The 15,528-nt window shown below is 46.2% G+C and overlaps 1 protein-coding gene across 1 annotated transcript; it reads right to left on the bottom strand.

Annotated features, from left to right (window-relative positions):
• Window positions 1-334: 334 nt before the first annotated feature.
• Window positions 335-1,710, bottom strand: NKX2-8 (NK2 homeobox 8). Its single transcript, XM_036321350.1, has 2 exons — window positions 1,554-1,710; window positions 335-891 (listed from the first exon to the last, which is right to left on the bottom strand). Exons 1-2 carry the CDS (start codon window positions 1,708-1,710, stop codon window positions 335-337), a joined length of 714 nt encoding a protein of 237 aa, XP_036177243.1.
• Between the last annotated feature and the right edge of the window lie 13,818 nt (window positions 1,711-15,528).

Here is a 15,528-nt window from a genome sequence, read left to right as displayed (position 1 = left end):
CCCAACCCCACACATTTTATTCTAGCACCACAAAGAGGAAAAATATTCTATTTCTTAAAAAAAAAAATAAGTTGCTACCCATACAAATAAGGTTCAAGCAATAAATTGTAGCACTGAGCCTGGCGGACGACATGGGGACGGGGCGCAATCTTGGTGAAAAGTTCCTAACGCGCCGGCTGGTGAGAGCTGAGCAGGGATCCCGGCGCCAAAGGACGTCGAGCCGGCGGGATGGTGAAGCCCGGGGAGCGCGCCAGGTCTGCGGCTCCAGCTGCTCTGGCCACAGAGCGCACTACGGAGTCTGGGGTAGCCCGGTGCCCGCGCCCCCGCAGCTGCCTCACCAGTTCCAAGAGACCAGGGCGGGGGGTGCTAAGTGCTGGTAGGCGGGGAAGAGGCCGAGCGCCGGGCCGGGCCCGAAGGCGGCGTAGCCGGGCAGAGGGCAGGCGGCGGCTGGGGGCGCGCCGGTTTTGTCCTGGGCGACCATGCCCACCTCGCTGCTGCCGCCGCCGCACGACTGCCCGTCGCGCACCAGCACCGGCACCACCACGCGGCGCAGCAGGCCGGGCGCGGCGCTCAGTTCCGCAGCGGCGGCCAAGTCCGGCGACGCCGCGGCCCCCGGCGCGCGCGTGCGCTTCAGCTTGTAGCGATGGTTCTGGAACCAGATTTTGACCTGCGTGGGCGTGAGGCGCAGGAGGCGCGCCAGCTGCTCGCGCTCGGGCGCCGACAAGTAGCGCTGCTGCCGGAAGCGCCGCTCCAGCTCCAGCGTCTGCGCCTTGGAGAACAGCACCCGCCGCTTCTTCCTCTTCTCGGCGTCCGAGCTCGGAGACGCGGGCTGAGCGGGCGGCCGCGGCGAGGAGTCGGGCGGGCTGGTCTCTGGGCTGCTCTCGTCCGAGGCTGGGGACGCAAAGGAGACAGGGCCTGGTGAGGCGCCGGCCCCCTGCGCGCAGGCGGATTGGCGCGCGCGGGTGCCGAGCCACTCTCCCAGGGCTTTGGGGGGAGGGGGGGGGGAGGCAGTTTCCTTCCCCGGGCCCACATCTCAACACCCATCTCTTCGAATTTAGTGACCTTTTATATACCACAGCCTGAGACCTCGCCCCCACAGAAACCCATCGGGGCCCTCTTAAAACAAGTCCACACCGGTCGCCGGGCTGGCAGATGAGTTTACCGCGAGCTCGCTCACCAGCACCGGCCAACTCCGGGTCGAGCGCGTCACGGTTGGCTGAGGTTTGCAAAGCCCTGAATCCAGTAGTAGGTCTAAATTCGCCGACTCATCCCATCCCACACGGAGGACTGGAGAGCGTGACCGTGTTTTCAGGCATTTAAGGGCCCTGTCTTATTTACACACTCTGACCCCCTAGAAACAGAAGCCCAAGTACCTAGCGTGAGTGCCAGGCGCAGGGATCTGCCCTCAGGGTGTGCCGACTGAGGGATGCACAGCGTAAGGGTTTGAGGACAGAGCCCACGCTTTTAACACGGAGGAAATCCAGCCCCGCGTGGGCCGGGCGCTGGGTTCTGCGCGCCCCCTCCACCCTCGCAGCCGTCCTCCGCTCACTCACACGCGTAGGGGCCGCGCTCGGGTTCCAGCCAGGAGGGGCAGGGGCCGGGACCCGGGGCGCGCAGCTCGGGCTCCCGCCGCCGCAGGTGCTGCGCGTCCTGTTCGGGTAAATCCAGGAGCCTGCGCACGGTGAAGCTGAGGCGTCCGGCGGCGGTCATGGCGGAGGAGGGGAAGGAGGTGAGGGGCAGGTCAGGCTGGGAACCGAGGGGCGGCCTGGGACGCCGTTCCTTACTGGTGGGCGTGAGAGGCGCACGCCATGTGCAGGCTGCCTGTCTTATTATCGCGCTTACAGCGGAATCCCCGTCTATATAAACAGCTCTTCCCGCCCGGGATGCTTTGAAAGGCGAGGCCCTGGTCTCCAGGGTGTTAAGTACCTAAATGAGTGCTGGACCAAAGCCCGGCAAGCCCGGAAGGTGCCACCTCCGCCCCCTGCCCCGCCCCGTTCCCCCGCCCCTCGGTGCCCGTTACCTCCCAGAGGCGGCAGGAAGCAACCCTCGGCATTAGCAATTCTGTCTGATTAGCCCAAAGTGGGGACAGATAATGGGGATTGTTACCAGTGAATAACATCTTGGGTGGCAAGCTGTGGCCACCACCCGCCTGCCCGTCCCCAGCTTCCTCCTCCTCCTGGCTGACACAGGGCCTGGCCCCACGGGAGCTCCAGGGTGTGTGGGGGCGGCGTGGGTAGGTTTACGAGCACCCAGGAATTTATTCCCTGTTTGTTTATTCCTCGAGCTTGTTTGCTAGAGTGTTCGTTTCCGCAATCATCCGGAAAGTGATTTACAAGACGGCGTTAAACTGGCGCGTTCTCTCTTCTCTTTTTAGCGGGGCCCCTCTAACGACTCCGATGAGAGACGTTTCAAGCGGGCACAGAGGAGTGACCTGGCTCCACCAGCATCTGGGCCAATGGTTTTAAAGGCCGCTAGGAGCCTCCCCACACCCCAAATGTCCCCCACAACTTCAGAGGTGCAGGGGTAGGGAGCCCTGGCTCAGCGCCAGTTTCCCCATACTGGCCAAGCAAGTCTTTCTGAAGCGCCGGACTCGTTGGCTTAGCCCCACAGGGTGAGCCCAGGCCGGACTGAGAGTTCACGGGCGGAGGAGTTTGGCAGGGCGGCCTAGGGGGGCCTTGCCGCATTGGCGACCCTAGAACCTCTGGCGCCACCTGTGCACCCCGGCTCTGTACCCGTAACATCAGGCCGGGTGACGGGCATGTGACCTGCGCCCCGGAGCTGGGCTCCCGCTGCGTCCCTGGTCAGTACTGGACCAATCGGGAGCATTGGATGGCAGAAAAGACGGCCTGCCTGGAGTTTCTCCAAGATCTAGTCCCCACAGCCCAAGCCAAGGAAATGGTCGGTGAGGCTCAGAGAACTCCGGACTGAACACATTTTGATGGCCCATAGTTCAGTCTATTGCTCAGCGAACGTACTTTCAGAGGCCTCTCCTCGGGCATCCAGTGGTTTGGGTGTTCCGTAGTTAAATTTAGTGAAGGGCGTGGCGCTTCGGGGCCGGGTCCACCTTCGCTGAGCTCAGACCTGGCTCGGTTCAGTTGCCAGGGCACCGCAGGGCCTGGCGCGCCCTTCGCAGCAGCCTCCCGGTCAAGCGTGCCGGTGGCGCCCGGGGCTGCGCGGCGCCCTGGGTGGTCGGGCGGGGGCCAGCCCCCTACAGGACAACTGCTAGGCCGAGGACAAAGGGGAAATGGAGCTCGACGCCCCGGACCTGTTGGAAGCATTTGTTCCAGTCAAGATTTTGCATTTGTTCAGTCCGAAATAATGCGTGATTGACGCCTGCTCACAATGCACTTCAGCGCCGGGATAAATCAGAGCTTGTCCTGTGTTGTCATGGTTTTCAGTGGGGTTCAATGGGATGGGGAGCGCGATTGACTTTGCTGGCTGTCTCTCCGCAGCCCCGGCAATAGATTTATTAGTTATGTCTTTTTAAATAAAATTAAATTGAAATGATTTGGCTGTCGTCTCTGCGATGGGGAGAAGGGTACTGCGGGTAGACCAGGGGCGGGGAGGGATGGCGGTAGAAGCTGGTAATCTGGAGCCCACCGCACCCTAAGCTCCAGGATGATCAGACCCAGCAACCTCTGCCAGCCCATCTCCTGAGAGAGGCCGAAGGAGGGCACTGCCAAAGGCTGTCTGTCCCAGCGAAGCATTAGCACAGGCCTGAACCTCCAGACGTTGTCAGGCAGAAGCAGCTCTGGGCTGGGAGTCGGTTGGCACCCAGCTCTGTCCCCAATCAGCCCTAATCACCTCCTCAATCCGAGCCTCTTTTACTTTCTCCTCTGAAACAGAGGAGACCAGATGTGATAACTTCTAAGAAACCTACAGGTTTCATGATGCACATCTCTGGAATTTTTCTAAAATAATCTTCATTGTATTCTGGAACTCCCATCCCAAGGACCCTTACTCCACATTCTCCAGAATATTCTGGGAGAGCATGTGCCATCTTTTGAGTTTCCGAAGGACCCTCCACAGGAGTGGAGTGGAGTAGATCACAATTTTGGAAAGAACCAAGTCAGGAGAAGCAAAGGAGGAATCTTTCCTGGAGTGACTGACCTCTCTTAGCCTTTTAATCTATTTAACATCCTAAGCCCACACTGACATGTAGAAATAAGTAAATGGCACTCTTCAGTTCTTAAGAGCTCTTCAGCATCAAATATTTGCTTTTACTCTTAGTATGTGGCTCCCAAAGAGGAGATGCATCCCCCATCTTGCCTTGTACTCTGGGGAGGACCTAGCTCTGAGATTAGCTCCGAGCATTACTTCTAGCCTCGCCTTCCTTGACGTGGGAACAGTGTTCCCCGGCCCCAGTCTGTGTTTTGAATACCACAGGGAAACTGTAACTCCTGCTTCTAGATAGCACTGCATGTCCCTGCTTCTTCTGGGAGTCTCCCCTCCTTCATAGGTGCTTCGGTGCTAGTCCAGTCTTCCTCTCAACCCTGTGTTGGGGCTTTACTAAATTATCTCCAAGAGTCAGGGCCTGGGGTCTCCAGGAGGATGTTTCATTTAAACTGTGCCTTCTGGCCGAAACCGGTTTGGCTCAGTGGATAGAGCGTCGGCCTGCGGACTGAAAGGTCCCAGGTTCGATTCCGGTCAAGGGCATGTACCTGGGTTGCGGGCACATCCCCGATGGGGGATGTGCAGGGGGCAGCTGATCGATGTTTCTCTCTCATCGATGTTTCTGACTCTCTATCTCTCTCCCTTCCACTCTGTAAAAAATCAATAAAATATATTTAAAAACAAACAAACAACAAAAAAAAAACTGTGCCTTCTGAAGAAGCAGGGGAAAGGGGGCCAAGAGCCAGAATTATTAGGGAAAGGTGCTTTGTTTATTGTCTCTTCACATCAGATAAACTCAAAGACATGGAAGGAAAACATTATTTTGATATTAGATCAATAGAAAAAAGTAGTCAAGACATTAAGTTTTATACATATTGGAAATGTCTATATGAATTGCCTCCAATTCCTAAGAGATTCTTAGAATCACAAATAAGTATCTAGCTGCATAGTCTTTCCAGATATTAAAATATTGTTTAGTGTTCTGGACACTTAGTTTGCAACTCAACATAGCTTGTGAATATTGTTATTTAATTAGATAAGTATTTGTTTCCCTGTAATTGGAGGGAGTTCATCTCAATCCCACTAGGATTTTTTAATCCTTAGGCTTCTGTGCTATAGTGAATATATTTAAGCAGTCTGCCCTAATCATCCTTTCAAAAGTATTATCTGAGAAGATCAGCACTGCTGCGTGCTTAAGAATTTAAAACTAGAAATTTCCGAAATAAAACTAAAGTATCTTGATTTTTAAAAAATGATTGCATCCATATCTTGCGTCCTGTTTTTAAATCCTTCCATTTTGGTTAAGTGTTTCACAAAATCCTGCAAATCTATACAGTATTGAAGAGAGGCAACATTGCAAATTCCCCTTGATAGATGGAGGGCCCTCAACTGCCAGGACATTTTTCTTTGCCTCATAGCAACTGCTCGTCCCCTTTTAAAATCAGTATTCTGGTTAAAATAGCAAAAGGAAAATAAAAACGGGCTTTTGACAGGTCTAAGAAGTGAATGATCTTGATCAGCTTTAGGAGGGAAAGAAAAGGCAGCATTTAAAATCAGACATATTTGCCTTTCCTTCTGAAAACTAGTTGCCATGAATAAGTAAACATTTCCCCTTTAATGGCTAATAATCAATTGCTTGGCAGTGGCCCAGGCCTGGCTGCGATTTTGTCTTAGTTGTGCTGATGACACACACACACACACACACACACACACACACACACACACAAACGGAACAAGGAACAGCAGTTACTTTCAGACTGAGAATTTAGTACATCTCTAAAATGGGTTTCAGATTTTATTGCTTAATGTCAAATGACAAGATTTGAAAGTGAATTAAAAATATTGACTTTACATGGACTTTTTGTTGTTTTTGATCTCTAGGAGAAAAGCTTTCCTGTATTATGTTCACCTAGTTGTTTAGGTATATGCATGAAAAGAAGGGGGTAGTGTGGTTCGATGAATTTAAAACTAAATGTGTTGATTCAATATCTGTAGTCTCCATTTCCTAAAAAACAGCAAATAACTTTTATATTTTTTACTTAGTTTATTCGTTTATTAACTATTTCTGATCTTCCCCCTACCTTACCTTAGCTGTAATAAAGGTAGCTGTGAAAGCATGGGATGTGAGTTGTCAGAATAAACATAACAACTCACCTTGATGGGGGTGCCAAACATTAATTGTCCAGAGCTGAACTTCTCATTTTTGTCTAATCTTTTATTTTTTAAGGTACTAATTTATATTCCTTTGCTTGACTAATATTAATATAAAGCATATAACATAGGGTCCTTATTGATGTTTACACAAAAAAGGTCACATCTAATGTCGCATATAGACTCTGACAGAGTAGACTGACTCCAGAATGGTTAATACCTGCCCCAGTGCCTCACACGGGCCTGCCTACAACACATACCTACATCCAGCAGCACTTCAGTTCAAGCCAGCTGTTACTTTTTTTTTTCTTAAATTACTCAAAACGAGGCTCCCATTTTTATACCTTTATTTTGTTTGAGGTTAACTCTGGAATTTTAAAAGGGTTGCATTATTAAAGTAAGATATTATTTCTGTCTTATTTGACAGAAATTTAAACGCCAAACGAGTTATTATTCTGGAGAAGCATTTGTTAACATTTGGTGAAGACAAGGACCAGAGTATCTTAAAGGGCTAAAGAATTATATATTCCATTTTCTTGTTAGTGATTAAGCTAGCGGTGGTACTGAAATCTCACTTCATGTTTTATACATGTGAGAAGGTTGGAGTGAGCACTCACGCTTGTCGTCACATTCTGAGTCAGGACAGCTTACCTAGAGAAGCCAGGCTTAAGGTGAGACTTGAAGGCGGATAGACTGATAGCCCTGGAACTGGAGACAGTAGGAGGGAGAATGAAGAGGACCCAAAGAGGAGCAAGAGAGTCTATTGTAATAGAAGGTGTTAGAAAGAATGATTAAAAGGTAAAAGAGAAACAGAGCTGTGCTGGTTTAGAGATACAGGTTCAGTTTATCTCCACTTGAAGAGAAAAAAGAAAAACGCACGCATGAACCGGAAAGTTCCAGTCAATAGGGGCTTCTGTATTCTCTCCCGAAGTCTTTATATTCCTAAAAATTAATGACAGTAGCTTCCAGTTAGAAAGACTAATAAGCCCTGGGGATGTAATGTGCAGCATGGTGACTAGAGTTAACAATATTTTATATTTGAAAATTGCTAAGAGAGTGGATTTTAAAAGTGCCCACTACACACACACACACACACACACACACACACGCTTATAACTGTGAGGTGAAGAATGTTAACCGAGCTCACTCTAGTCACCATTCCACAATAATACATATGTCAAATCATGGTGTTGTACCCCTAAAATTAATACAATAGTCCTTATCAACTACACATCAAAAATTCTAGCTGCAAATGACAATAGACATATTTAGGCTTTTAAAGCACTTTGAGCTTTTCGGCATTTACTTTAGCTTACTCTTAAATGTTCCTTTGGAAAAACCGTTTTCCCTCTTCCAAGAGGAGGCAGCTATGCACACCCGGAGCGTGAGGTGGCAACCTGCAGGAATTTTCCCACCAGGCGCAGTAAAAGAGCTCTATGTGTTTACTGCAGGCCCTGGAAATCCCTGAGCCTGCAAAGGTGGCTGTCTTTGTGTTCTTGATTAAATGGGTATTTGCACTGAAGTCACATACCACACAAAGGAAACAAAACAAAATAAAAATGTCCTTCGTGTTCTGTTTTTCAATCATTGGTGAGAAGGAGGTTCTTGGCCTTTATCACTGTCAGTGAAAAGTTCTTCATTGGAAGGAGACATTCCACTCACCCTGCTTCTTGTGCACAGGGAGCTTACCATGGAAACTCCCTCCGGGGACATCAGACACACATATAAATGACAAAGCTCAACACTGGGCATTTTAGGTTTAGCTTTATCTCAACAACGGGCTATGAAGAACAATGTTTAAAATTTCTTGAGAAATTTATTGTTCTATTTGTCTTGCTCTGAATCTTAAAACTCATTAATTGGGCTTATTCAGTTAGAAAACAACAAAGTAATGACTTGAAGGAAATTTTGATACTAAAATATGTATGTTCTATACTTAACACAACAATATATGATAAAGCTGTACTTTTTTAGATGATGTTTTTATTGATAGCTTGAGTAGCCCCAAGATAATAAAGTCATCTTTAATATATATTTGTATTTTTTAATTGGTTATGACCTTTAATTATGTGAAAGAAAAAATATCTCCCTCTGAACAAATTTCTTTTGTTTAACAAGATATATCCTAAACTGTTGTTGGCTTATTCCTAAAGTAACATTTTGCTTTATAACATAAACCTGAGGAAATTTAAGAGAGAGTGCTTCACTTATATTGAAAACTGATATTGAAAAAGTATATTACATATTATATTATATATTATATTATATTATATTATATTATATTAAAAACTTAAGTTGCTTTTTTATGGCATGTGCTTGTCAGGTTTCCATTTAATTTATAATCAACCCCAGGTCACTCCCCTGTGGATCCCACCTTTGCACTGTCCGTGGTCCACATGAGCCAACTGTAAAGACCATCTGAGTCTGACACAGTGTGTTTGCACTGCTCATTTCCATCACCAGCTCCTAAAAAAAAGTAGTTTATGAAAACTAGAATCTATATTTCTGGATGGCTATGGCATCAGGACATGAACATTTGTGTAGAGATAATTGAAACTCAGTTCTTTATTAGGGACTTTGAATGATTTGTGGTATGAGAAGGAAATGGATGGTCACACATTGGATTTTAGTCACTTCTTTGTCTCTGGCTACTTAAAAAGAAAGAGAAAAACCTTTTTCTCTTAAGCAAAAGGATTGGGCTGCAAAACAAATTTAGAGGGGGAAATCAAAGAACTAATATATGTGTCTAAAGTTAGACACTCTATTTCTTACATGTTATTAAAATGATTATTAAAACTTACAAACTTTGTGAAAGCTCAGGTGCCAAAATGCAGTGGGTTATAGTTATACGACATGATTAGTATGTCATTTCTGGTGAATTTAGCCTTCTAGTTTCTTCTAAAATAAAATTAAACTAAAAACCACCTAGGTTTCATGAATCTTAATCATTTCTTTCATTAGGACCACTAGGAAAAGTACATGAATATCTTTTTTGTGGTGCACACTCATTTTTTCCATTATTGAGGTTCTATTATTCAATCCAAGTAGGGTCCTGATTCTCACATCAGCTGGTTAGTCACAAGAGCATGCCCAAGGGGTAAGTAGCATAGAGGGAAAACCTGCTAGTGTCACTGAGTGGACAGAGGCGTTTGCACTGTAAGATGTGGAAGTGACTGGGTGAAGGGAGGAGCGGGGAGGAGGAAAGGAGAGAGTGGGTGCCTGTTTCAACTTGGTGGTCACCCACCTCCACCAGCCATGGGTTTTTACCAGCTGGATGGAGGTTGGCAAAAGAAAGCCAGTGGCAGGGAGTTGATTTGATCACCTCTGGAGGCAACACCGGGAAGTGTAGCGAAGAAAGGGTGGTTTTGTTCAGATACCAATTAAGAAACTTGAAGGCCTGGAGCATTTTAAAAGCCCTTGTAGGGAACAGAGGCCAATTTCTAGGAATCCTGTTGTGATTTGCTTTTTAGCAGCATCTCAGTGACTAGCAGAGTGTGATTTCATCTGGTCTAAGTTGTATTTGTTTCCAAACAGCTTAACAATGCTAATTGGGCGGCACAGAAACGCTTTGTAAGTTGAATTTTTTAAAAAAGATAACTCACCCCGGCAATGAACATAGATTGAAAACCAGTTAAAAGCCACTGAGAAAAAATGTGTCTTAAATGGAGGGTGAAACAAAGGGAAGGTGGGGGCACATCCCCTAATGTCAATAGGCAGAAAGCTGCACGTGCATAATGGCCATGGGAGCGACCACCCAAGGTGGTCTGAGTCAATCCTGGGGGCAGAGATTGGAGCTGGGGGCAGGGAGGAGGCCAGGCCAACTACCCAGAGGCCTGCTGGCCACGGTGGGGAACTTTCCTATATCTGTTCCATGCCACAGCCAATTTTCTTCCTCCAGATGTAACCCAAATGGCAGGAGGTCTGCACTCCGGCTGCTGTGGCCATCAGTCTCACTCCTAGTAGATCCAGAAGGCTCTAATGAGAGTGACTAAGCACTAACTGGAATCAGTCGAATTACATAAAGGTATAGCCCCCTGCCACTCCCACCACAAGGCTGCCCACCCACCCTGCCCTATTACCAGTAGCAAATAAGTCCCTCAAGAAGCAGAATTTTTGAGAAAATTGTAATCCACTAATATATGAGTAGCTTATGAATACCAGGCACTGAGCTAGTACGGAGGCTGATTAGGAAAGCATAAGGCATAGTGCAGAAAAGCAACCTGATTTTTTTTCCAACATGAACCAGATTTGGGGACCAGACAGAACGAACCGGATCTGGGTTTGAAGTCTGGCTTGCCCTATAAAACCTGAGTGACCTGGTTTTGTGATATCCTGGAGCCACAGTTCCTCATCTATAACTGGAAATGATCATTCATATGGGTGTTGTGAGGAATGATACCATATTTTAGGTAAAGTGCCTGTCAGGGTGCTAGTCTACAGTTAGCAGGTGCTTCATTAATTGTAGCCATTGTTGCTATGATAATAATGTATCTTGGGTAGGTGGGGTACATGTGGAAGGGGTGAGTGTTACCCTCATATAGCCACAGGGAGCTGTGCCATGGGTCATCAGTCACAGAACTGAAGTGACCTTTATCTAGTTCACAGAAGAAACTGGGGCACAGAGGAAGGTTAGTAATTTGACAGCATCTCACAGAGTCTGTCTGAGTTGGGCCCCATATTTTGCTAATCTAGGGTTCACACTACTCCAGCACAACCTGCATTATGAGTCCCTAACATAACCTTTCTTCTCCTAATGGTGAGGAGAAAGATGCCTACAGAAGAGATTTCCTTAAATTCATCGGCGTTTCCCAGACCCTCTAGTTTCAGACTTCTGGTCTCAGGCCTGTTTGCTGCTTGTGGCTCTCAAATCTCTGTTCGCAGTGCAGTGGCTCTCATTGCACTCAGTGTCCGGATAGAGGCCCGGCCCCAAGCCCTCATGTTTCCCTGTGTGGGTGCCGCTGTAGCTCCTTCAGGTGTTGTTCCCAGGCCTAGGGCTTCATCCTTCCCAGCATGTGAGCCCCTGAAGGAGCAGCTGAGGCCTCTCCATTCAGCTGGAGCACCTGGAGTAAAGTTCTTTAGTATATGAAACACCACCTAAGTACAGAATCGGATGAATTGGAAACAAATGCATTTGCTTGGAGAGGCCCAGACACAAGGCAAATGTTGACTACTTTGATAAAGTAAAGGGAAATGCAACAACATTTCTTTTTTGAAAGGGTGGACTTCTTCGCCTACAGCAGTGGTTCTCAACCTTCTGGCCCTTTAAATACAGTTCCTCATGTTGTGACCCAACCTTGAAATTATTTTCGTTGCTATTTCATAACTGTAATGTTGCTACTGTTATGAATCGTAATGTAAATATCTGATATGCAGGATGGTCTTAGGCGCCCCCTGTGAAAGGGCCGTTCGACCGCCAAAGGGGTCGCGACCCACAGGTTGAGAACCGCTGGCCTACAGTGAAAAATGGCAAGGAGAGAAGCATGGTGGGCTGCCATTCACCTAAGGTCCCTGGGGCTCCCCAGGGGCTGCGAGTGGACGTGGTGGGAGGGAGGTGTATGTTTGATTCTGTGGGGCCTGTGCTCCTCATCCACGGCTGCCACCCCGCACACGCAGCACCCGGACAGCCCTCGCTCTACAGGAGGAAGTGAGCCAGCTCTCAGAGCCCGCAAACCCGAGGCCGTCGCACCCAAGGCCACACATTGTACCCGCTTCTTTGATTTTCTAAGCTCCTTTAGCTGAACACCATCCGCCATTCCTTCTCATTGCTTTTGGAACATTTCAACTGTGTTAACTCCATCTTCCTAATTGGGTGGTAAGTCTCACCAGGACAGACACCCTGTTGCTCTACGTTTCTTCTCTATTCTCAAAAGAAATACCTGTTGATTTTTTTTTCTGTTAACGTAAGACTATATTGCTAAATATAAGACAATTGGACTTTCTAGGTGTAAAAAATTCCATTAGAAGGACCATGTTTCTTCTTTGCCACAGGTATATCTATCTAGTCAGATAAGAATATGAGTCAGGATTAATTTTTCACCAAAATGATATGAAATCATGTCCTGCTTGAAGTTTGTGAAATACCATGGGCAAGGGGTATGTTAGGGGTAGTCACCCCTTATTCGAGAGAACTGCTAAGCCTTCTGATCTCAGAGCAAGTTTAAAGGGATTTTGCTGTTTGTATAAAAAGTTCTCTTCCTTTGGTTTGTTAAACTAGACAATAGATGATAACACTGACTCAGAACAGTTATAGTCTAGAGTATAAATATGTAAACATGGGTAAGTATTTAGACAATTTAAAAGTGCGTCTCATTTACCCAATTATAAACAGCTGTCTGAGAGCAATTACGATTTATCATGTAAATGCTTATTTGCATAATTTGAAATATGAATATTATTTGCTTGATAAAGACTGTAAATAAAAAGCAACTCGAATTTTCTCATGCTTAGAGTTTTACAGGGGGGAAACATTTTGTCCAAAATGGGACTTTGTTTTGTTAATTCTAGCAAGTCCAGATAAGAGTGAATTTAATAAGAAAAGAGCAAAAGTTTTAAAGTAAGGGTGGCTGGCTGAGAAGCAATGAAAGGCATCACAGCACTTGGTCACGTTTACTCCTGAAAATTTACTTTGTAGGGATGATGAATCGCCTTACAACTATTTTCACTGAACATGAGTGTCTACCTGTGAATTCTTTCAGTGCATTTAGCACATTATTTTATGTGCTACAATTTGACAGGCACATAACTTTGAAATAATAATAGCATTATTTTTTTTAAAAATGTAATATTATTAAATGAGTATGCTCCAAATCTATGAAGGAACACTTCCCCCTCAAAATATAACTTCAAGTTTTATGAGAACAAGTAATAAAATGTGAACATCAAAATTTTTCACTCAGGAATTACATGATATATTTGCTTTTCTAGGGTTGCCATAACCACATACCACAAATTTAGTGGCTTAAAACGACAGAAATTTATTCTCTCAAACGTCTGGAGGCCAGAGGTCTGAAACCAAGATGTTGGCAGGGTCCTGCTCCTCCTGAAAACTCCAGGGGAGAGCCTCCCTGGCCTCTGCCTGGCTTCCGGTGTTGCCAGCAATCCTTGCGTCCCTTGGCTTACAGCGGCCAGCCTCTGCCTCTGCATCTGCATTCCAGTCTCTTCCTCTCTTGTCACATAGACTTATAGACTTCTTCCTTGTATTTCTGTCACTAATCCTCTTCCTTTTTTAAAAATGTTTTTATTGATTTTAGAGAGAGTGGAAGGGAGAGGGAGAGAAACATCGATGAGAAACATCTATCCACTGCCTCTTGCATGCCCCCTACTGGGGATCAAGCCCCCAACCCGGGCATGTGCTCTGACCAGGAATGGAACCAGTGACCTTTCAGTCAGTGCATGGGATGATGCCCAACCCACTGAGCAACACCAGCCAGGGCTGTGTCTCTCTTCTTATTAGAACACTAGTCCTTAGATTCAGGGCCCATCCTACTCCAGTATGACCTCAACTAATTACACCTGCAAGTTTTATTATTTCCAAATAAGGCCACATTTGCACATATCCAAGGTTAGAACATATATTTGGGCAGGACACAATTCAACTCACAAAGAGAACTAATATGCAAAGTAATGCCTCTGACAAGTAAAAGATCCTGAAATATCCGAATTACCCTTCCCCCCAAATTAATTTGTATTTTGCATGCTTTTGATATTACAGACAATTATATTATTTGAAAAACTGAGAATTTGTATATGATATATATTATGTAATATATATTATAGTCTAATTATTATATAGTATATTCAAGAAATATTCAGTTTTCATTATGTGTAAAACAATGGAATAAGAACTCCCTCTTACCTAGATCATCCAGGTAACCAAGCACCTCAGTCTTCTATTGTTTCTGACAAGGGAAGTGTCATGGCCTTGCTGTGATATTAATGCTTCTCTTCAAGGACCTCATTATTATACTGTGCCACTAATTGTGTGCGAGTCTCTCCGGGTGGATTGAATCCCTCTCTGGAATTCTCCATTGAGTCGAGGGGTCCATGTCTGCCTCCTTTATGCAGTTCTTTTCACACTTCTAGAAAAGAAGCTACCATGTGCCAAGCACAGTGCTAAACGTTTAATGAAAGGAAGCGCCTTCAGACCTCATAACCTGGGAGTTACGTTTTATGATATCCCCATTTTACAGAGGTAAATACTAATATTCTGGTAGGATCCAAAATCAAACCGCCAGCAAGTGGCAGAACAAATATAGAAATCTGAATGTTCTTGTCTCCAAAGCTTGTAGCTTTGCCATGTATCTTTGGAACTATCGCAGTGTGCCTGGCTGCATGCTGTCACTTCCTTGGCTGTCTCATACTCCAGACGTGTGCAGGAAAGCTTTCTGTGCCACTTCAGTTCTGCTGGTTTTGCCATGTTGCTACATCTCTCCTGAGTGACTGCCCATTCCTAGGAGGATGCATTGGCCAAGCGACTGGGTTAAGAACTTGGAAACCTGCATTGAGCAGGTGGAGGAAGAACAGATCATCTGGATGGGCCCCCTGAAGAAAAATCAGAGCAGGTGAAGTCAGGGCACCACAGTGAGTTAGGGGTGAGAGCACAAGCCATGGAGTCTGAGCACCGGAGTTGTGTTATCAACTTCTGTGGGCAAGACCACTAACTTGAAATCATCAGAACTGAGATGAAGTGGCAGATTAAGAACCTATCCCACACCAGGGCATGCCTATTGATACGGACCAAGCAGGAAAGAATTACTGCATATCTCATGCCCAAATTTGGATTGTCAGAGCCCCAAAGTATTTCATTTTCTCTCAGCTTGTGTAAGGTTTTGTTCCTCCACCTTTATCATCTCTCTCCTTCAAACCAGTTTCCCAGAGCAGTGGGATGGTTGTCACCCCCTGTCTTATGAATGTGTCCTTTCAGCCCATCTAGATGGCAGGCTGATTAAGGAAAGGGTCTTCCTCTCTCGCTATCCTGTGTTACCAACAGTGCCCATAGGGTTCTAAGACCTCATCCAATCCCAGTCCTTGACATGCAGAGAGGACCACATCTGATACGCATAGATAAATTGGAAATTCAGTCATTGACAAGCTGCGTTTTAATTTTTCTAACTTAAAAAAATTTTGCTTCTAAAAGAGAAGGTATGCTTTGTTCACATTCATTATCATTCAGTAAAAGATCCCATGGCCTGTACAATTCATGTGGAGCTTAAATGCCTCAAACTGCCAACTGACCAATTGGTTCTGGGATAATTCCAGTATTAG

The sequence above is a fragment of the Myotis myotis genome, unplaced genomic scaffold, assembly GCF_014108235.1.
Source record: "Myotis myotis isolate mMyoMyo1 unplaced genomic scaffold, mMyoMyo1.p scaffold_m19_p_1, whole genome shotgun sequence".
In the NCBI taxonomy this organism is placed as follows: Eukaryota; Metazoa; Chordata; class Mammalia; order Chiroptera; family Vespertilionidae; genus Myotis; species Myotis myotis.
The sequence above is the reverse complement of the archived record's forward strand: the minus strand, read 5'-3'. Positions and strand labels throughout refer to the sequence as shown.

Coding starts and splice junctions, on each gene's coding strand:
- NKX2-8 (XM_036321350.1), bottom strand. CDS start 1,710: ATGACCGCCGCCGGACGCCTCAGCTTCACCGTGCGCAGGCTCCTGGAT. Junction 892..1,553: donor CGAGCGCGGCCCCTACGCGT/GTGAGTGAGCGG, acceptor TTGCGTCCCCAG/CCTCGGACGAGAGCAGCCCA.